We start from the raw sequence: 22,284 nt of genomic DNA on the forward strand, positions 1-22,284 counted from the left end.
ACTTTGCGATTGAATTACAAAAAAAAATGGTTCAACACATTTATATAAAACCTATCCGAGTATCAGGTAATTAAGAAAAAATTCAAAAATCAGTGTTGCAAAGTAACTACCGATTCCAATCTCTAAAAATTCAGAGACCGACAATAACGTAAGTTGTTGTTGAAATTCAAAATAGTTGATAAATGTAGTGTTTCTGTAGTAGCAGAAAACCATGGTTATTGTGAGAATCGTTTTGCATAACCAAATGCAGGTACGTTCGTAAATGTTGCAGGATTCATCGGTAAAACGCCAGGGTCCCAAAATGGGCTGCATCATAAACCAGTTAATAAAATAGAACTTACAATAATATCGAAATCTTTGTATAAACTGGCTCCAATATCCGGTGGGGGTCTTTACCTGATGTAATCGATTTATATTCGCTAATTTTTCTGTCGGTAAGCAGGAGACCCGAATCTTCTGAGCTCGTCGTATCCAGCTGTGTATAGGGAATGTATAGCTCAGATCGTGTCGCAGATCATCCACTTGTACGGAACGACAGTACCAGGATGGATACCTGCCGGACACATCATGACTAATTGTCAGTCTACAGGGTAATTGCACTTTCTCGTCGCTGAGACGTATCATGCACGAAGTGTTTAATTGCAGATGCGGATTTATTGGATTTTGATATATTACCACCTTGTAGCGTCCCAGTGTCGATGTAAACACCAGCTTAATATTGGCTGTAGTCGAACCTATTATATAGCCGCCCGTACGCAAGTGGACAATGATATTTTCCGTGCGGGGTGGCATCTCATCGCGCTTCAATTTGATGACACGTATTAAATTCTTTTTTGTATGACGCAAACGTAGCATGCCTAATATTAGCAGGGACACAGCGCTTAGAGCCAGTAAACAGCTAAATAGCACGCAGTTTAAACTTAAGGCCGGATGGTATGCATAACTGTGTATTTTTTTTATGGGAAATGGCTTGATCTCATACCTCTTGGCGGAAAACACCGACAAGTGCTCAACGTTACAAAGCGAGTAAGGAGGACCCTGTGCCAAGTTCTGCGGATAACATCCATGTTTCATCCAATTCGGATATTTGTTACTTATATCCCAAACACTGCATTCTTGTGCGCTGAGGCGAAACGTGTAGTGAGCGGGTGCAGTATCGAAGGAGTTAGCCTTATATACCGCTATATAAGCGATTCCCTCTTCTGTACATCGATTCTTTAAAATAATTGTCCTGCTGTGACAGTCTTTCGACACAATGCAGCTTTTATCGTGCAGATTAAGCAGGGTAGGCTCTACATTCATGCTAATTACAACCCGGAGACTTGCTGAGGTATTAACAAAATGCACCAGCATGTTTACCTGCCCATCCAACTTTAGTCTATAGATTATCATATTATTATGAATCACATCTGACTGCTCGTAAAGGAAAACGGTGTAGCCTTTGACATTACGGAGACCCAATTGATACAAGAGACTCGATTTACTTTTAAAATTATAAGGTGCATTACGGCCAAGAATATCGACAGCCAAAATGGCGGTAGTTGGAAGAAAACTTCCTGGTGCCCACCAAAATATATCGGACTGGAAGCACCACGCATGTATTAGCAGATCGTTCGTCCCAAGCATTTGCCGGTGAGTTTCGACTGTTGATAGAGGTATTTTTAGAATGCAGGATGTGCAGTTAGATATATATACGATAGGGGCATAGGAATTATGCATCTCCACTCTGTAACTGACGTTGTTCGAGACATAATCAAAGGGCTCCTCTGGTTGAATATATCGTGTGAATTCTTCGCCAATTGTATGCCATATTTTAAAGACCAAGCTTACAACCTCTAAGTAACATATAATGCGTGACGAAAGCATTTTATCGAAAGGGAGCCAATCGACGGAGTCTTCATTATACGGATCATCGAAATGCCGGAGAATCAAATTTTGTTTTGTAAGGTCCGTATTCTTAACCATACAATATGTAACAATATTGGTTATCAGCATGCCAATGTCGTGACAGATCGCTTCTGGCATGTCTAGTATTTCGGTATCTTTTCTGACAAAATTAAAAGTGAATATCACTCTTTCTAAAATATATGAAATGGCGTGAGCTTCATGGCAATTTACCAGTCCCACAAATGTAATGCATTTGTAAGCAATTTCAAGGGTATTTACCATTTCAAAGACCGAAAGAGTTCTATCCATAGTTATGGACTGAAAGTTTTCTAACACATCATTTATCTTTTCCGGAGTAGCTAATAATTTTTGCAGAAAACAGAATGCCTGCTGCCTTCGTCCATCCAGTAGCATCCTAGTCAGACTATGCTTGTCAAGAGTTTCAGATCCTGCCAGGTTCATAGGCTCAATCGTAAAAGAGATATTCATAAATGTGCAGGGCAAGTGAAAGCCGCATATGCGAACAATTAATGGAGTGTTGCTATTTAGGTAAAGGAAAGTTTCTCCCGAATTGGTGTTATCTTCATAGATGTTTCCCGTTCTATAGGTATATAGGAGCGGTTCCTGAATTATCGAAAAAAAATTTTGGCAACGAATATGAAACTTTGTAACACATTCCTGGCCATTTTGTGGCTCAATTACACAGTCCCCGCTTTTTAGAGGCTGTGACTGTTGCAATCTCAACTCGGTGGTACCCTTTCCGTCCTGGTCTGCGACAATGAGTGTAACAATCAGTTCACCTACCAAATCCGATGCCAGTTTCATCACTAGTCGCTGTTTGTTCTGCTTCATATCAATTCCGTTCAGTCTCCATGTATAGGTGATGGGCATCTTGCAAGTGGGACATAAAGCTTGCAGGTGCAGCACATGGTCGGTTGCGTACAGATACCTTTGGCAGTTTCTGATGCACTCTATATTTACACTGAGAGGGTCTCTATCGCCTAATACTACGATAGCTTGGTTAATATGACTAGTGCGGGCGGCCACTAGTTTGTTAGCGACTCTTAGTGTAATTATGTTTTTTCCCCCACTTTTGAGAATTTCGGTGGGTATATTTAGCTTAGAATCTGCAACGGCACCAACGTAAATATTCGGCAGCGCTTAAAATACATACTCACTGGAATTCTCGAAGGTTAGATATTGCTCATTACTTCCATCCGCTGCGCGTAAGATCCAAGTATACGTTAGTTGCTGAGAAGGGCGCATATTTTGTGCGGGCTCACGACTTTTAGAGCCATCAAGAAGCAACCATTTACTTTTATTATTTATTTCTCTGTAGTGACCGCCGGCTATATTAGCAATCACATTACGTGCTGTCACATTTATGTAACACTGGGGAGTTACAATAATTAGAATCTTCTCCTGGTACTTGTAGACATGACATACTCTTACGTATACCCATGGACCTTTGATCTCCTTAAGCCCAAGCTTCACCGAAAGTAAAAGATTAGGATACAAACTTAATAGAGTATCGTACCATAATGTATAGCGTGGTATCTTAAGCAACAGCTGCTCCCCGACACGTGTGGTAAAATAGGAAACTGTAATGAAAGTTTTCAAATTGCAGGTGGCGCAGAGGGCGTGTGGTTACAGTAACTGCTTTACTTACAATTTTCCTCAAAATTGAAAATAGTCCATTGAGTTCTCATGCGTTCTAGAGGGAAACAACGCTCTTCCACAATTGCTTGTATGTTAATAAAGCGCTCCACATCAACCTGTTGGGGTTTCTTTGGATCCATGCAGTGCTGAAAAACAACGCGGGGCATGCAGGGCGAATCTTTTGATTTTACTACGTGCACGATCAGCGACAAGGTTTGTACTTTGGGGCTCGCATGATTAATATTTCCAAAGTACTCAATAACCACATTTAGCTGATTTGCACCCAGTGTAAAATGCTTCGCCTGAAACACGTAATAACGAGCGTCGTTATACGGCAGATTAGCATGTCTTCTTATACCTAGCCCCTGAAGGGTTGCTGTGAGGTTGTTTGTATGCTGGCTGCTTAATGTTTTTGAACGTGGCAAATGTGCAATCATATATGTTGGTGTCGATATAGTTATTTGAAAGGGTTCAGGGCCAAGCTGTTCAAAGCTTAAAACAATATGTTCCTTTGCGCCATAGATTGCACGAACATTATAATTGCACATGGGTTTTGTGGGTGTCGCGTGCCCGCAATCGTCCCCGGTTCTCTGGCGCGAGCACTCACAGATCGTTTGACCAACATAGGGAACACAGATGTGTTTGCTGGTGCATATATTTTTTTCTGTCGTACACAGGTTCTTTACTTGCTCACAGTATTTACCCAGGAATGCCTCCTCATAGCAGCTACAACTCGGCTTACTTTTGACTATCCTACACTCTCCGGCAAAATTGCAGTACTCTGGGGAGCAACGATCTGTAAAGCTAGAAAGAGCAAATACATTACAAATTAGCAGGCTGCAAAATTCCAATTTGTAAAAATACATGATATTTGTTGGAATTCAAGTTTTTTATATATCTACGAATGTGAAATTAAAATTTCCTTTTAAAGTATTTTATTTTTTTGACACTTCTGTGCTAGAATCAAGACAGCTCTTTTTGAAATATTTTCAGCAAAGCTCATAAATGATGAGTATCGGAAAGTCTCATTTAAAAAGAAGCTTCTGTCATGTAGTACTTCAAACGTTTTTTCAAGATAGATGCAACGTTCATGTAGGTCTTTGAGTAGCTGCCTGTCGGTCTATTAAAATAATGCTGCTCGATTCAAATTTAAATAACTTTATCAGTATTTGAATGCTGGTGGTTGCTAGATAATGCAGCCGGACGCTGCAGCCAGCAGTTGAATCAGTTTATTGCATTACGTCTATGGCATTGCTGAAGGCAGCTCAGTTTTTGCCATTTTTTGCAATCATATTATTTCTGCTGCCTTTACAGAGTTCCACTGGATGGAGTGAGGCGGGAACTAAATTTTATTCAAATATTCATTGTTGTTGCCAGTTGCTTGTGTGGGCGTGTTTCAACAAATTGCTCTTGCAAAATATTTGCAAAGTATGAGGCAAATATAGAAACTGTCGGCTTGCAAACTTGACGGCTGCTCACTGCATTTTTGTTGAAAGCTTCACCAGGCAACACCGTCAACACAGACACACACAGGCACACAGGCACACACACACCCACATATAGAAAATAAAATTTTAGGCATTCTCTTAGGATGGATATCAGGTAAATTGATGGTATTGATAAGGGGCAGCAGTCAGTGAGCAGTCCTCTGAACGTGAACTTAAGGCATTGCTAGTCAAACATATTTTGTTACCTTTTAGGTTGTGTAATTCGTAATAGCGAGACTACAAAGCTATTAACAATAAATACATATTGAAAAAAACAAAATAAATATATATGGAGTCTCGAAAAACCGTTTAAAGGTTGTCATGAAATGTGTAAGAAGATTTAAATTGAATAATTGAATGGCCTTTGATGGTAAGGATCATATCGAGAAGAGGTTAATGCCACCCGTATTGCATACCTTGCTAGGGCAGAATGGAGGTTTTACTTTTTGCGTTAAAAATAATAAATCAAAGAAATAAGAGGCATTTTCGAGATGCGTTCGCATATAAATCTAACTTAATCCAAAAACGAAGAGGTTTGTATATGCATCGCTGTTAAAGTAAATTAAGCTTGATGACAATGTGACCCAACTTGAACTTTCGCTAAATATATATTTGGATATAGATATATGTAGGTGGTTTATTCTAAAATTATTTTATAAAACATGTATAAATGTCATATATATATAGCGTTGTATTCATACTGCATGTATGTTTATGTTTAAAAAATATATACTTTATCCCATTGAGTAATAAAGAGCCAGAGCTGAAGGCTCACTCCGAGCTTTTTTACCGTTTTAAAAATCCCGAGAGGTAGATCGGGTTGGTCCGCAAACGCAAAATCCAACTCAAAAATAAAGCTCATTTACTATAGGAAGCAACAACAAATCACTCGCAAAACAACAACAGTGCGCATGAAAACCCATTTGTTTTTTTCGTCGTCCGTCTTAATCAAAAGTTTCTGCGCGATGATGAGGACATAGGAAACTCAGTGCAAAGAAAAGGGACAAATAATGCCACTATGTTTGTTGCTGGTTTCTCTGTCGTACCAACAAGGCGGCGCGTAAAAACAACAACAACACTATTTGGGTTCTAATGTTGTTGTTGCATAGCCGAGTCTCGGCACAAGTAGGTAGAAAAATCGAATGCGAGCAGGCCATGCCATTTAAATCAAAGGGTTACGCACACGCCGCGTCAACATCATATACTATTACGTCACGTTTTAAAGAATTCCATTTCTTGTGATGCTTAGAATATATTTCTATCCCTATTACGTACATTAAAGTAATATATTAATAGGGTCTTTTATAAAAATGCATGTATTTAATAATGCATTACTTTATTGTACGCAACGGTCGCATACAAAAAGCCCTAGCTTGTGGCGTCACATGCGCAACAGCATGTTGCAATCTTCTTAAATTCATATACTTCCCTTGGCTTGGAAAACACATGCATGCATATTTTTTGCCTATGTGTGTGAGATGAGACACACATGCCAACAACTATTTGGCGCGTCGAGGCATTGATACCCTTATTTATAGAAATGGTATAGAATGTTTAAAGAAAACAAAGAAAACTCGCTTTCAACTTGCAAGCATTCAGGCAGATTTTTATAATATTTCATTTTTCGACCAGCAAAGCACCCTTTCTCTACATAGGGTATTTTGACTATTGATCAGTGCTGTAGCTAAATACCACACACCTTCTCATATACAATTTCTAATCCAATGTCTGATTAAAATATAATTTCGTATTAACTGTGTAACTATAAGTACAATCAATAATAATTATTTTCTTTAAACATAATACACTATTACTTTAAATAAGGGTATCAATGCCTCGACGCGCCTAATTGTTGTTGACATGTGTGTCTCATCTCACCACATATTGGTAAAAAATATGCATGTACATATGTATGTGTCTGCCAAGCCAAGGAAAGTATATGAATTTGAGAAGATTGCAATATTTTGTTTCGCACATGACGTCACAGCTTAAGGGTTTTTGTGTGCGATCGTTGCGTACAATAAAGTTAAGCATTATTAAATACATGCATTATTATTAAAGACCCTATTAATTTATTACTTAAATGAACGCAAGAAATGAAATTCTATAAGATGTGACGTCATAGTATATGATGTTGACGCGCCGTGTGCGTAATATTTGATTTGACTGCTATGGACTGCTGGCATTCAAATTTTCTACCTACTTGTGCCGAGACTCGGCTCTGCACCAACTACATTAGAACCCAAATAGTGTTGCTGTTGTTTCTACGCGCTGCCTTGCAGGAACGACAGAGAAACCAGCAACAAACACAGTGGCATTATTTGTCCCTTTTCTTTGAGGAAACGCAGTTCCTATGTGCTCATAATCTTGCTTCAGAATTTCAACTTGCAATTAGTGTTTGCAACCTCGCAATCTTGCGTCTCATTTGTTGAAAAAGGGCCTTTTGATCCAAAAGCGTCCTCTGTATATGTATTACTCAATGGGCCAGATGCATAGAGTAATAAACTGACTCCGAGCTTTTATTACCGTTTTAATTCTGAACAAGATGGATAAGGTTGGTCCGCAAACGCAAAATCAAACTCAGGAAATAAAGCTCATTTACCATAGGAAGCAACAACAAATCAGCTGCAAAACAACAACAGTGCCCATGAAACTCCATTTTTTTTTCATTTTCCGTTTTGATCGCTGAAATTCTGAAGCAAGATTATGAGGACATAGGAATATTTATAATTTAATAATTATAATTTATTAATAGAGTCCTTTATTATAATGCATGTATTTAATAATGTATTACTTTATTGTACGCAACGGTCGCACACAAAAAACCTTAAGCTGTGACGTCATGTGCGAAACAAAATATTGCAATCTTCTCAAATTCAGATACTTTCCTTGGCTTGGCAGACACATACATGCATATTTTTTAACAATATGTGTGAGATGAGACACACATGTCAACAGCAATTAGGCGCGTCGAGGCATTGATACCCTTATTTATAGATATGGTATAGAATTTTTCAAGAAAACAATTATTATTGATTGTACTAATAGTTGCGCACTAAATACGATATTATATATTTCTCAGAGATTAGATAAAAATGTGTATATGAGAAGGTTAGTGGTATTTGGTTACAGAACTTATGAATAGTTAAAATACCCTATTTGAGAAAGGGTGCCTTGCTGATCGAAAAATGAAAAATTATAAAATCTGCCGGGCTGCTTGCAAGTTGAAAGCGAGTGGAGAAGAAGAAGACATGACTTTGCGAATTAAAGGCATAGCAGTGCTTAGAAACCACAACAATGAGTTAGAAGAGTGTAGAAGCTTAGATCATAGGCTGTAGCTTCAAACCAAAAAGGGATAGCAGGGACAGAATTTGTGGTGTGCTTTTTTCATTGTCGAGTCGTTTGTTTTGATTATGGTTGTTGTTGGTTCATATGGGAAATGTTCTGAAGTTGTCTTTGATTTTTGGACAACGGCAGAAGTAGCTGTAGACAGCCGGGTGTCGTGTTTGCAATTTTTCATTGAGTAATACTCAATTGAGTTTGCAACCTTGCTATCGCTCGTGAACTGTTTCGAAAAAGAGCTTTTGATCCAAAAGCCTCCTCTGTCTCTTTATTACTCAATGGGGCCAGATGAAAGGTCAGGCTAGAAATTTTGCGTCGCATTCAAATGTATGGGCGTTACTCATCTTAGTGATTATATTGTCTTTGGACGGATAGACGGACATGGCTATATCCACTTGGCTGTTGATACTGATCAAAAATATATATGTATACTGTATGGGGTCAGAGATGTCCCCTTCTATGCGTTGAACATTTCGACACAGAAATATAAGACTCTCTGCAAGAGTATACATATATTGTATAAATGGACAGTTTTTAATTTATTTAAAAAAAGTTTAAAACTTAAGGAATCGTAAAATCGGTATCAAGGTATGATAGAGTAATAATAGAAAATGCAAAACACTGTTTCACATGTATCCAAAACGAGTAGATTTGGTAGATTAAAAAAACAATTAATTTTGATAACTTTTATTACAGATAACCAAATAATTCCAAAATACATCGACCAATCCATTTCTATGGGGGTTTGTAATCAATTCTCGTTGGTTATATTTTGGGTCCATAATTTTTTCTGGTCAATTGATATCAATATGGTCAACAAGCAGCTCGTAAATAAAAGTTGTATAGCCATGAGCTTCATTCAATTTTATGTATGCTCTTATTTAATATTTACAAATTACAAAATTCCTGTAATTGACATTAATTTATGCGTCGTTTCTCTGCTTTCAGAAATATGTTAGCGAGTTATCGACTGTGCGCGATTGTGCTACTGAGTGTGTCGAAAAAGGTAGGTTTTTTTTATTCATTATACCTGTGGCGACCTGGCATCACAGAATGTCATACATTTAAGTTGTTTGTCTTTGATAAATTTGGTTTTACTAATTTGGAATTTCACAATATGCACAACATTCTAGCAGTATTCTCTATCCACCAGCATCTACGCGTTTAAATATCCTCTTTTTTTTATACCCCGAACCCATTGAAAATGGGTAAAAAGGGTATAATGTTTTTGTGCATCTATGACCCCATAAAGTATATACATATATTCTTTATCATCAACAGCCGAGTCGATCTAGTCATGTCCGTCTGTCTGTCCGTCCGTCCATTTGTTCGTCTATCCGTCCGTATGTATGAACGCAAGGATCTCAGAACCTATGAGAGCTAGAGACTTATTAGTTGTAGGTCCTCCAAGTTCCAGCGCAGATCGAGTTTGTTTGGGATATTCGATGACTTGCCCCGTTTCCAAGCAATTGATAAAAATCGATATCGAAATCCTGTTTTTGATTAATTTTGGTAAATAATAAGAGCTAGAGTCACCAAACTTGACATGTAGCTTCTATTATGGTATATGTATATATATATCAAGTGTCTTTCATTTTATAGCTATCGCCACCTCCCCGCTGCCACCTGAAAGCAATAAATCATGTTAGTAAACCAACTTGTATTGCCTATCTAATTAGGCCACAATTTAAATGCAATTGTCATTTTGAAAATACACTAATATTATATAGTACAATAAGATCTACTACTGAAAATTTCATCAAGATTGGTTAAGAAACACGAAAGAAAATGTGTTTTGGCCTGCAAACACGTGCAGCAGCAAGCGCAAATTCCAAGAATTTCTGTATACATGTACACACACACATTCATGCGCGTCTTCTTTGAAATCTATCAACATCATTGCAATTGCGATTGTATTGTTTTCTGTGCTGCTACATTAAATTCGCTTTTTTCTCATTAACCGTTAATTATTGGTTTGGCTATTGAGTAGAGGCGGCGGAAAGTAGCGCGTTCGGCTACGAGTTCGAACCCTGCCTAGGAAACAATTTTTTTTTGCTTGTGTGGCTGTTGCGTAGAGGCGGCAGCAAGTAATGCTGTCAGTTGCGAGTCCAAACCCTGCCAAGGGAACTTTTTATACCCTTGCAGAGGGTATTATAATTTTGTCGTGAAATGTGTAACGCATAGAAGGAGACATCTCCGACCCCATGAAGTATATATATTCTTAATCAGTATCAATAGACGAGTCCATACAGCCATGTCCGTCTGTCTGTTCCTATACGAACTAGTCTCTCAGTTTTAAAGCAGAAGTCCCTCTTGCTGTTGAACGCATTTCATATGTCAAAACCAGCTGGATCGGACCACTATATCATATAGCTGCCATAGGAACGATCGGTCGAAAAGTAGGCTCTTGTATGAAAAACATTTTTGTTTATAAAGATATCTTGTTCAAACTCGGCATTTATTAGTTTAACTATGGTCTTCATATACATATATGAAAATATAGCTGCCATCGGAACGAACGGTCGAAAATTAAGTTGTTGTATGGAAAATTTGTTTGTTTTTCACGATATCTTGACCAAACTCGGCATTTATTTGTTTTACTGTGCTCCTCAAATATATGCGAAATCCTATTAAGATCGGACCACTATATCATTTAGCTGCCATAAGAACGATCGGTCGAAACTAAGTTGTTGTATGGAAATCTTTTTTGTTTTTCAAGACATTTTAACCATGCTCGGCATTAACTATTTTCCCTGATACGGGCAAAACTCTATGAGCATTATGAAAAGGTTGGGTCTGCAAGGGTATTAAATCTTCGGCGTGCCGAAGATAGCCCTTCCTTCACGTTTTTTTTGCTATTTATCTTTATTACTACTAAAGCAAACGAGCGCGTAGCGCGAGCTGCATTTGGTGTGTAAAAGAATAAGAGGGTTCAGGGTATCCCCTAGTCGGGAGCTGCCGACTAGAACCTCTTACTTGTTTTTGAGTTTGATTTTGCGTTTGCGGACCAACTCGATCGAAAGCGCGCGATTTTTAAAACGGTAAAAGAACTCGGGGTGAGTCTTCAGCTCTGTCTCTTTATTACTCAATGCCAAACAGCATATAGACTGGTGAACTTTGTAAAATGCTGGGGCCAAGCGTTTTATATGCGGCTGGTCCAAAATCGCCTTCGTTTTTGTTCGGGTAAGAGACACGCCCGCGTGCTCAGGCAACAAGAGAGTAAGAAATACATATGACTTGTGCCGTAGAACGGCATCGCTGTCTTTTTATCTCGCTCCCACCACAGGAAACTGATTTGGCTTACTCTCAATGTTCTTTCAATTTGTCTATGCATTGGTAAGGGTACCTAAGCGTTGGCATGTGTGCATTAAAAAGTTTTTGGACTTGCTATTCACGCATGAACACGTGACAACGAGTCTCACTTAGACCCTCGGTAAAAATATATCTCACACCATATTGTACAACTGCAGCATAAAAATAGATAGACGGTATCTTACAAGTACTCAGCGAGGATAGATCTGTCCACTTGCATATTTTGTATATGAATAGAAGCATTTATGTGTTTGTGTGCCTGTTGGTTGCCTGCCTGTCCCTTGCTAATTTGACAAGATTTGCTGTTTTTGTGATTTCTGAATATCGAGCTCTACACACAAATGTGTGTGAATGAACAGATCATGGGCGCAAAAGAAAATATCATCATTGGCACGCGTCTGACACGCGCCCTTCATTTTATGATTTTGGGTTGAGCCAAAAAGCAAGAATTTCGCATAGACGTTGCATTTTACTCGTCATATTATTCGTCCTTTAAAAAGGGAAGAAATGCACCCGAAATTTGAGAAAAATTGAATTTGTGCACATTGTTGCTTGTGCGGACACATATACATACACGCATAAATAACGAGAAGGAAGGGACACCCTTGCAGGCACAACTTTTTCATAATGCTCATAGTGTTTTGCCCGTATCTAAGAAACACAGGGAAAATAGTTAATGCCGAGTATGGTTAAAATGTCTTGAAAAACAAAAAAGTTTTCCATACAACAACTTAGTTTCGACCGATCGTTCCTATGGCAGCTACCTCAGGGAAATAAGTATATGTGCATAGACAATTTATTAAAAAAAAGTATGTTAAACAAAAGGAACTTTTCAAACTTTATTTTTATGTTGTTGTACTCATAAAAAGTAACAAAAAAAAAATTATCTAATTATAATATGTTCATACAAAACAAAAAAACAAATGAAGTAATATGGCTTCTTAGGAAATAAGTATACATATGTGCATAGTACACTTTCTCAATTTATTTTAAAGATAACTAATCCCCCTTTATTTTCTTATTTTTCTTTAATAGTTTATATGCTTGCCCTTTGCTTATAAGACCTTATTTAGTCTTGTAGTCTTGAGTTGATAGGTTTTTCAAGACTTGAAGGGTCTATTTGATCCCACTCCTTCAGTAAAGCTTCTTTTAGTTGCTTTATGGTATCAAACTGCCGACCACCCTTGTAAACTTTTTTGGAAAGTATGCGCCATAGGTCTTCTATTGGGTTTAGATCCGGGCTGATCGCTGGCCATTCCAAGAATGGTATTTATCTTTCCGATAGAAAGTCTCTAGTTTTGATCCAGTCCAGTCATCTCCGTACAAGTCACCCGCAAACTCAATCAGCTCATTCTCCAAGAGTTCTACATATATGTCCGCATTTGTTCTTGTCGGTATGAAGCAAATCGAAGACTTTCCAGCATATCCAAAAGCTGCCCAAATCATCAGTGAACCGCCACCATGATTCCGACATGATTCACAACATGCATTCATATGTGAATGCAAATTTGGAATAGGTCGTGCATGATCAGCGCTAGAAAACAAAATTTATTTCTTCACCAACCAAAGCCAAGGCAGTGAATAACAACACATACATATACATATACATATTTTGATATAGGTATGCATGCATAATTTACACATACAAACATAGGTGCTTGCACGCCATTGGCTGAACAAGAATTTCTCTCAAGCAACCACTGTCCAAAAAAAAAAGTGAAATAAATATATGTGTGATATTTTCTTAACATAGTTATTGCACAAGTTGCGCCTTGTAAAAAAATTATTTCATTCTTAATTTTTCCTGCAAAATTTATAGTTAGTATCAAGGGTAATGTATCATTTAAATAAAGCATGCATTTCATGGATAAATCAGAAGTACTTTGCGTCGATCATAAGTTTAAAACTTTTCGCTCAATGTACTTCGAAAACGAAGCGACGCAAAGCGCCAACGACCAGCTATGCTGAGGGCAGGCTGGCGACTAACTTCGTTGCTCGTGTCAGCACATCAGCAATCCGCGACTTCGGCATTCGTTCGTCTGGCTTTTGGAGAACGAATAGCCAGTCGGCAGGCATGTCGTGCGAAAACTCAAACGCCAGATAAAACGCCAGGCATGAAATTTTTCGTCGCATGCAAATGTATGGGCGTTACTCATCTTAGTGTTTATATTGTCTTTAGCTATATCAACTCGGCTTTTGATACTGATCAAGAATATATATGCTTTATGTGGTCGGAGATGTCTCCTGCTTTGCGTTATAAATTTCACGACACAATTATAATACCCCCTGCAAGGGGGGGGGCATAATGAGAGATCATTGAGAACACTGAGAGTAAGCTGAAGCAGTTTCATGTAGTTGGAGCGAAATATAAAACATCGATGCCGTTCTACTACACAAATCATATGTATTTCTTACTCTTTGGAACAAAAACGAGGTCGACTTTGGATCAGAAATAAAAAAAAATGCATGGCCAAATGCTTTTCTACTAATTGTATGTTGTATGGTTAGTGCTTCTATGCGTTTCTTCTCTGTTTACACGGCATACGAACATGTATATCTCACTTCTGAACTGTAAGATCTACATAGGTTGACTGAGTGATCTTAGCTTATACAAACATCTGTTAATGATTAGGGTAGATAAATGTCTTTAACATTACAAATAGTGGTTAATGCCAATAATTATATTTTATTTTACGCCCATGATCTGCCCATTCACAGACATTTGTGTCTCTCTGTGTGTATGTGTAGAGCTTGAAATTCAGAAATCCCAAAATATTGTCAAATTTGCATCGGACAGGCAGGCAGGGACCAACAAGCACACAAGTGCATAAATGCTTCTATTCATATACAAAATATGCAAGTATGCGTGAATAGCAAGTCCAAAAACTTTTAAATGCACATATGCAAACGCTTAGGTACCCTTTCCAATAATAACGAGCTAAAATGCAAGAATTTCGGATCGACGGGGCAAACCCCTTCATTATTTCATATTACTTGTCCATTCAAAAGGGAAGATATTACAGATAAATTGAATATGTGGGCATTTTTGCTTGTGCGGAACATACACACACACACATTTAAACGGTACCTAGACATAAAGACATTGAGTAATAAAGAGACAGAGCTGAAGGCTTGCTCCGAGCTTTTTTTACCGTTTTGAAAATCCCGAGAGGTAGATCGGGTTGGTCCGCAAACGCAAAATCCAACTCAAAAATAAAGCTCATTTACTACAACAACAACAGTGCGCACGAAACCCCATTTGTTTTTTTCGTCGTCCGTCTTGATCTTCAAAAGTTTCTGCGCGACGATGAGGACATAGGAAACTCAGTGCAAAGAAAAGGGACAAATAATGCCACTGTGTTTGTTGCTGGTTTCTCTGTCGTTCCAACAAGGCGGCGCGTAGAAACAACAACAACACTATTTGGGTTCTAATGTTGTTATTGCATAGCCGAGTCTCGGCGCAAGTAGGTAGAAAAATCGAATGCGAGCAGGCCATGCCATTGAAATCAAAGGGTTACGCACACGCCGCGTCAACATCACATACTATTACGTCACGCTTTAAAGAATTTCATTTCTTGCGATGCTTAGAATATATTTCTATCTTTATTACGTACATTAAAGTAATATATTAATAGGGTCTTCTATAAAAATGCATGTATTTAATAATATATTACTTTATTGTACGCAATGGTCGCATACAAAAAGCCCTAGCATGTGACATCACATGCGCAACAGAATGTTGCAATCTTCTCAAATTCATATACTTCCCTTGGCTTGAAAAACACACACATGCATATTTTTTGCCAATGTGTGTGAGATAAGACACACATGCCAACAACTATTTGGCGCGTCGAGGCATTGATACCCTTATTTAGAGATATGGTATAGAATGTTTAAGGAAAACAATTATTATTGATTGTACTAATAGTTGCGCACTAAATACGATATTATATATTTCTCAGAGATTAGATAAAAATGTGTATATGAGAAGGTTAGTGGTATTTGGTTACAGAACTTATGAATAGTTAAAATACCCTATTTGAGAAAGGGTGCCTTGCTGATCGAAAAATGAAAAATTATAAAATCTGCCGGGCTGCTTGCAAGTTGAAAGCGAGTGGAGAAGAAGAAGACATGACTTTGCGAATTAAAGGCATAGCAGTGCTTAGAAACCACAACAATGAGTTAGAAGAGTGTAGAAGCTTAGATCATAGGCTGTAGCTTCAAACCAAAAAGGGATAGCAGGGACAGAATTTGGGGTGTGCTTTTTTCATTGTCGAGTCGTTTGTTTTGATTATGGTTGTTGTTGGTTCATATGGGAAATGTTCTGAAGTTGTCTTTGATTTTTGGACAACGGCAGAAGTAGCTGTAGACAGCCGGGTGTCGTGTTTGCAATTTTTCATTGAGTAATACCACTAACCAAATAACATATAGACCGGACAAACCCTACTTTTGATGGTGACATTCGATATTTCTGCGGCTGGTCCAAACTCGCCTTCGTTTTTGTTCGGGTTCGAGACATGCCCGCATGCTCTCAGAAGCAAGAGAGTAAGAATACATATGGCCTGTGTCGGGGAACGGCAACGCTGTCTTTTTACTCGCTCACTCTACAAGAAACTGCTGTGGCTTACTCTCATCCATATGATTTGTGCGATAGAACGGCATCGCTGTTTTTTATCTCGCTCCCACTACAGGAAACTGCTTTGGCTTACTCCCAATGCTCTTTCAATTTGTCTATGTACCGTTTCAATGTTTGTGTGTGTATGTGTCCGCACAAGCAAAAATGCCCACAAATTCAATTTTTCTCAAAAGTCGGTGGCATTTCTTCCCTTTTGAGGGGACGAGTAATATGAAATAATGAAAGGGTTTGCCCCGTCGATGCGAAATTCTTTCATTTTAGCTCGTTCTTCTTCGAAAGGGTACCTAAGCGTTGGCATGTGTGCATTTAAAAGTTTTTGGACTTGCTATTCACGCATACTTGCGTATTTTGTACATGAATAGAAGCATTTATGCGCTTGTGTGCCTGTTGGTCCCTGCCTGCCTGTCCGATGCAAATTTGGCAATATTTTTGGACTTCTGAATTTCGAGCTCTACACACACACACAGAGACACAAATGTGTGTGAATGGGCTGATCATGGGCGCAAAATTTAAAAATATCATTATTGGCACGCTTCTGTCGCGCGCCCTTCTTTTTATGATTTAGGGCTTGAATTGATGAATGAATGTTGACCCCTTATTAATTGCAGCAGCCCGTTGGGCCGAAAGGGTCAACTTTTGGCAAACACCTGCACCTGCATATGTAGGTCAAGTGACTGATCACTTAAATAATTTTAGGAAATTTGTGTAAAAAATAAACTCTTTAAAATATTCAAATATACCAAATACAAAAAAGGAGCAATTATATATTTATAGTATTAATAATTTTATTGTCTTAAAATATTTAGCTTTTTCATATATGAATTTGATCTACAGGTAATGAGGGGTCAACATTCATTCATCAATTCAAGCCCTAAATCATAAAAAGAAGGGCGCGCGACAGAAGCGTGCCAATAATGATATTTTTAAATTTTGCGCCCATGATCAGCCCATTCACACACATTTGTGTCTCTGTGTGTGTGTGTAGAGCTCGAAATTCAGAAGTCCAAAAATATTGCCAAATTTGCATCGGACAGGCAGGCAGGGACCAACAGGCACACAAGCGCATAAATGCTTCTATTCATGTACAAAATACGCAAGTATGCGTGAATAGCAAGTCCAAAAACTTTTAAATGCACACATGCCAACGCTTAGGTACCCTTTCGAAGAAGAACGAGCTAAAATGAAAGAATTTCGCATCGACGGGGCAAACCCTTTTATTATTTCATATTACTCGTCCCCTCAAAAGGGAAGAAATGCCACCGACTTTTGAGAAAAATTGAATTTGTGGGCATTTTTGCTTGTGCGGACACATACACACACAAACATTTAAACGGTACATAGACAAATTGAAAGAGCATTGAGAGTAAGCCAAAGCAGTTTCCTGTAGTGGGAGCGAGATAAAAAACAGCGATGCCGTTCTATCGCACAAATCATATGGATGAGAGTAAGCCACAGCAGTTTCTTGTAGAGTGAGCGAGTAAAAAGACAGCGTTGCCGTTCCCCGACACAGGCCATATGTATTCTTACTCTCTTGCTTCTGAGAGCATGCGGGCATGTCTCGAACCCGAACAAAAACGAAGGCGAGTTTGGACCAGCCGCAGAAATATCGAATGTCACCATCAAAAGTAGGATTTGTCCGGTCTATATGTTATTTGGTTAGTGGTAATACCACTAACCATACAATGCATAGACTTGTCAAATGTTAAAATAATCGGATACCGATAAATCGTCAACGACTGAGCCCCATGGGTGACCGCGACCATTTTAGTGTGCCCAGACAAAGTAAGACTGCTGAGAGTGGCAGCCGAACGCCGGCCTCGACAGCCGAACGTTCAGTATGAAGCCGCATCCCGCTCAGCGCACAACGTTGCTGCGGCTGATGCTGTTTTGTAATATATGTATCTTTTCAGCCCAAATACATACATATGTGTATATGCGTGTGCAGAGTGCCCCTCGCTCACACTTATTGCTTTGCGCACTTGTGTGCATCTCCTTCTCCCTGCATAGCTTCTCAAAAACCCCGAGATCTACAAACATACATACATATGTTTGTGTTGTGTGGATGTGCGCACAAGTAGATCGCGGCGTTTGTCGCGAGCCAGAGATTTTTTCTTCAATTGTGTGCCCTTTGTGCCTGTGGTGGCAAAAGGCACACACATTCAAATGCTCTATCATGTATTTCTTCGTCCAGTCAGGCATAATGAGAAGAATCTGATATATTTATATTTATTAAAAACTTAAATGACCTAAATGATATATTTATATATTATATTTTAATTTTTTTGTTTACTGTGGGGACCAATTTTGCTTAAAATTAAAAAAAAACTAAGTCGTATTCCTGCAAGGGTAATTCTTCGTCGGCTTGTCGAATAATTTAAGAAAAGACCAAACATTGAAAATGTTCAATTTTTTCGACTTGCTACTTGTGCACACGCGCACTCTTTCAAGTAAGCAGTTGTGTGACATTATTAAAGGGTTTGGCCTGTTCATGTGCAAAACTCCTATTTTCCATGCATGGTGTAAGGGTAAGGGTACCTGAACGTTGGCATGTGTGCATAATAACTCTTTGGGACTGCCAAGCACACACACTTACACACTTTTCTATATGGATGGAAGCATTTATGCGTTTGTGTGCGTGTTGGTTGCCTGCCTGCCTGCCTGCCCGATGCAAATTTGACCAAACTTGAAGTTTTTGGCATTTCTGAATTTCGAGCTCTACACACAGACACACACACACAGAGAAATGTGTGCGAATGAGCCGATCAAGGGTTTGTCGTGAAACAGAGATATTTTCATCACCTTTGCACTTTGATATGGATGCAGACGCATGCTGCACATTCTTATCGTTAATTGCCTGCCATAAAACCCTTTACCCCAAAATGTTTACAATGTCGAAAAATACATTAAAAGATCACTTGCATTTTTTCCATATCAAAGTGCAAACGAGCGGCAAGTGCGGTTCACCTGTTTTCGTTGCCTGTTCACACATGTGTGCCTTACGCGGCCGCAAGCCCACCGTCGCCCAAATTTACGCACCCATTGATGAAAATATCTCTGTCCCACGACAAACCCTTGATCGGCTCATTCGCACACATTTCTCTGTGTGTGTGTGTCTGTGTGTAGAGCTCGAAATTCAGAAATGCCAAAAACTTCAAGTTTGGTCAAATTTGCATCGGGCAGGCAGGCAGGCAGGCAACCAACACGCACACAAACGCATAAATGCTTCCATCCATATAGAAAAGTGTGTAAGTGTGTGTGCTTGGCAGTCCCAAAGAGTTATTATGCACACATGCCAACGTTCAGGTACCCTTACCCTTACACCATGCATGGAAAATAGGAGTTTTGCACATGAACAGGCCAAACCCTTTAATAATGTCACACAACTGCTTACTTGAAAGAGTGCGCGTGTGCACAAGTAGCAAGTCGAAAAAATTGAACATTTTCAATGTTTGGTCTTTTCTTAAATTATTCGACAAGCCGACGAAGAATTACCCTTGCAGGAATACGACTTAGTTTTTTTTTAATTTTAAGCAAAATTGGTCCCCACAGTAAACAAAAAAATTAAAATATAATATATAAATATATCATTTAGGTCATTTAAGTTTTTAATAAATATAAATATATCAGATTCTTCTCATTATGCCTGACTGGACGAAGAAATACATGATAGAGCATTTGAATGTGTGTGCCTTTTGCCACCACAGGCACAAAGGGCACACAATTGAAGAAAAAATCTCTGGCTCGCGACAAACGCCGCGATCTACTTGTGCGCACATCCACACAACACAAACATATGTATGTATGTTTGTAGATCTCGGGGTTTTTGAGAAGCTATGCAGGGAGAAGGAGATGCACACAAGTGCGCAAAGCAATAAGTGTGAGCGAGGGGCACTCTGCACACGCATATACACATATGTATGTATTTGGGCTGAAAAGATACATATATTACAAAACAGCATCAGCCGCAGCAACGTTGTGCGCTGAGCGGGATGCGGCTTCATACTGAACGTTCGGCTGTCGAGGCCGGCGTTCGGCTGCCACTCTCAGCAGTCTTACTTTGTCTGGGCACACTAAAATGGTCGCGGTCACCCATGGGGCTCAGTCGTTGACGATTTATCGGTATCCGATTATGTTAACATTTGACAAGTCTATGCATTGTATGGTTAGTGGTAATACTCAATTGAGTTTGCAACCTTGCTATCGCTCGTGAACTGTTTCGAAAAAGAGCTTTTGATACAAAAGCCTCCTCTGTCTCTTTATTACTCAATGACATAAAGAGAGCATTGAGAGCACTGAGAGTAAGTGCGAGCGAGATAAAAATAAACAGCGATGCCGTTCTATCGCACAAATCATATGGAAGAGAGTAAGCCAAAGCAGTTTTTTGTAGAGGGAGCGATCAAAAGACATCATATGTATATCTTACTCGCTCGTTGGACCAGATGCACCGATATTTTTTGTGTCCACTTTGTGTCCACCAACTATATGTTCTTTGGTTAGTGCTGCTACTTAGCTTCCCACTTTAGAGATGCTTAGCTCGATACTTTTTCGCATAATTATCGATATAATTATACGCAATACAATAATCAATAACTTGCCCCGTTTCTAAGCAACCGATAAGGATCGACATGGAAATATATTTTTTTTTGAGAAATTTCTTAGGTTTTAAGAGTTAGTGTCACCAAATATGACATGTACACATACAAATGAAGCATAATTAATTTATTAGATACCGGTATCCCTTCAGTGCAAAATCTAGTAATGAATCAATTGGAACTACCCACTAATTTAAGCTACAATCTTAGTGATGTTGTATTTTTGCATATACGAATATTCTATAGCACAAAAAGCTATACAGCAGAAAATTTCATCAAGATCGGTTAAGTTCGGGATTGGTTGTTATTTGTGAAAGTGGTTCGGTTCATTGCATCAAAAAGAACGGAAGTCCGGGCTTAAACCGGTTCGAATCAAATTAGTTTTGAAGCCATGCCATTGGCACGGTAACATATGCCAATTTATTTAATCTTCGGTGTGCCGAAGATAGCCGTTCTTTCTTCAATAAATTGGTATTCTTATAGCCTTACGATTATTATTCACATGTTTTTTTCTTACAGAAATTTGGGAAACCCAGACCTATTGCTGCAAAGAGGATGGTTGTAACTCTAGTGGCCTTGTGAAATACTCCATAGTTTTGCTGGCCATTCCAATCTTTTTATGGTTATTTTAGACGATAGCATAATAGCGTCAAGAGCAATGTTATGTTAATTTCTTAGATATTACAAAGTTTTATCCATATTCTTTATTTTTAATTGAAGCCATTGGATACGTACAGAAAACCATGTTTTGTTGTTATTGTTTTCAAAAACAAATTCTGTAAATGGGACCTAAAGAAACATCTTTTATTTAAGAAGAAAAAGTATTAAAGGCTATTTAAAACATTCTGTTGTAATTTTTAACCAATTAATTGAAAACAATTTTATGCATATGTTCTTGTGCTAACTAAATTTGTAGAGATTATAATGTTATAACTGCTCTGCAATTTTTTTTTAAAATTGATAGCTAAGTTTCCTAATAAACCGAATTATCAAATTAGTAGTAGTTTAATGTGAAAATTCTAAAAATATATGAATTGACTTATATATAGAAGTTGAAAAATTCAATAAAAAAAAATGCCAAAATACGAGAGACAGTAATAAGATAAATGTGTCTGAAAATGTATTAAGTACGATTAATAAATGTGCATAAGAATTATCTACTGCAAAAAAGAGATGAAGTATGTTATGACGAATAATTATTGTAAACAAAAGTATCAAAAATGTATAGCATGTTTTAATTGCTAATTGCTAAATTATAACTTAAATAAAGTAGATATATTTTGCTGATCAGTTGATTGCAAGTTGCAAAACAACAAAAACTTCTTTACTGCAGAGTTTGTCACTCTAGGACGGCACGGACTTAATAAAG

At 38.3% G+C, this 22,284-nt stretch overlaps 2 protein-coding genes across 8 annotated transcripts in view; one reads left to right on the forward strand and one right to left on the reverse strand.

Moving 5' to 3' along the window:
- Positions 1–21,766, forward strand: part of LOC135432311 (uncharacterized) — a 68,214-nt gene extending 46,448 nt beyond the window's left edge. The window contains exons 3-4 of one of the 2 annotated variants that reach the window (XM_064687993.1): positions 9,324–9,381; positions 21,435–21,766. In XM_064687993.1, the coding sequence (XP_064544063.1) occupies positions 9,324–9,381; positions 21,435–21,547 (171 nt within the window). In that variant the 3' untranslated portion in view covers positions 21,548–21,766. The remainder of the gene's footprint in view (positions 1–9,323; positions 9,382–21,434) is intronic. The other variant, XM_064688074.1, reaches the window with a different exon arrangement.
- LOC135435300 (uncharacterized) lies at positions 11–4,497 on the reverse strand. 6 transcript variants are annotated; one of them, XM_064692407.1, is made up of 5 exons: positions 3,557–4,497; positions 3,334–3,488; positions 3,066–3,279; positions 397–3,014; positions 11–306 (listed from the first exon to the last, which is right to left on the reverse strand). In XM_064692407.1, exons 1-5 carry the CDS (start codon positions 4,410–4,412, stop codon positions 52–54), a joined length of 4,098 nt encoding a protein of 1,365 aa, XP_064548477.1. In that variant the 5' UTR covers positions 4,413–4,497; the 3' UTR covers positions 11–51. The 6 variants fall into 6 exon arrangements, with proteins under 6 accessions (XP_064548477.1, XP_064548554.1, XP_064548399.1 ...); XM_064692484.1 differs by having other exon boundaries at positions 34–3,014; positions 3,557–4,350; positions 4,411–4,496; XM_064692648.1 differs by lacking the exon at positions 11–306 and having other exon boundaries at positions 1,463–1,643; positions 1,738–3,014.
- Positions 21,767–22,284: the final 518 nt, after the last annotated feature.

Source organism: Drosophila montana, unplaced genomic scaffold (genome assembly GCF_035044405.1).
Source record: "Drosophila montana isolate Dmon_TW-CO22-7 unplaced genomic scaffold, ASM3504440v1 contig_1083_1, whole genome shotgun sequence".
Classification (NCBI taxonomy): Eukaryota; Metazoa; Arthropoda; class Insecta; order Diptera; family Drosophilidae; genus Drosophila; species Drosophila montana.

Excerpts from the sequence above, each read along its gene's own strand:
- LOC135435300 (XM_064692329.1), bottom strand. The coding sequence starts at position 4,412 with ATGTATTTTTACAAATTGGAATTTTGCAGCCTGCTAATTTGTAATGTA. Across the intron at positions 3,489-3,556 it reads TTTCAATTTTGAGGAAAATT|TTTCCTATTTTACCACACGT; the intron begins GTAAGTAAAGCA and ends CTTTCATTACAG. Across the intron at positions 3,280-3,333 it reads GTCCATGGGTATACGTAAGA|TGTTACATAAATGTGACAGC; the intron begins GTATGTCATGTC and ends GTAACTCCCCAG.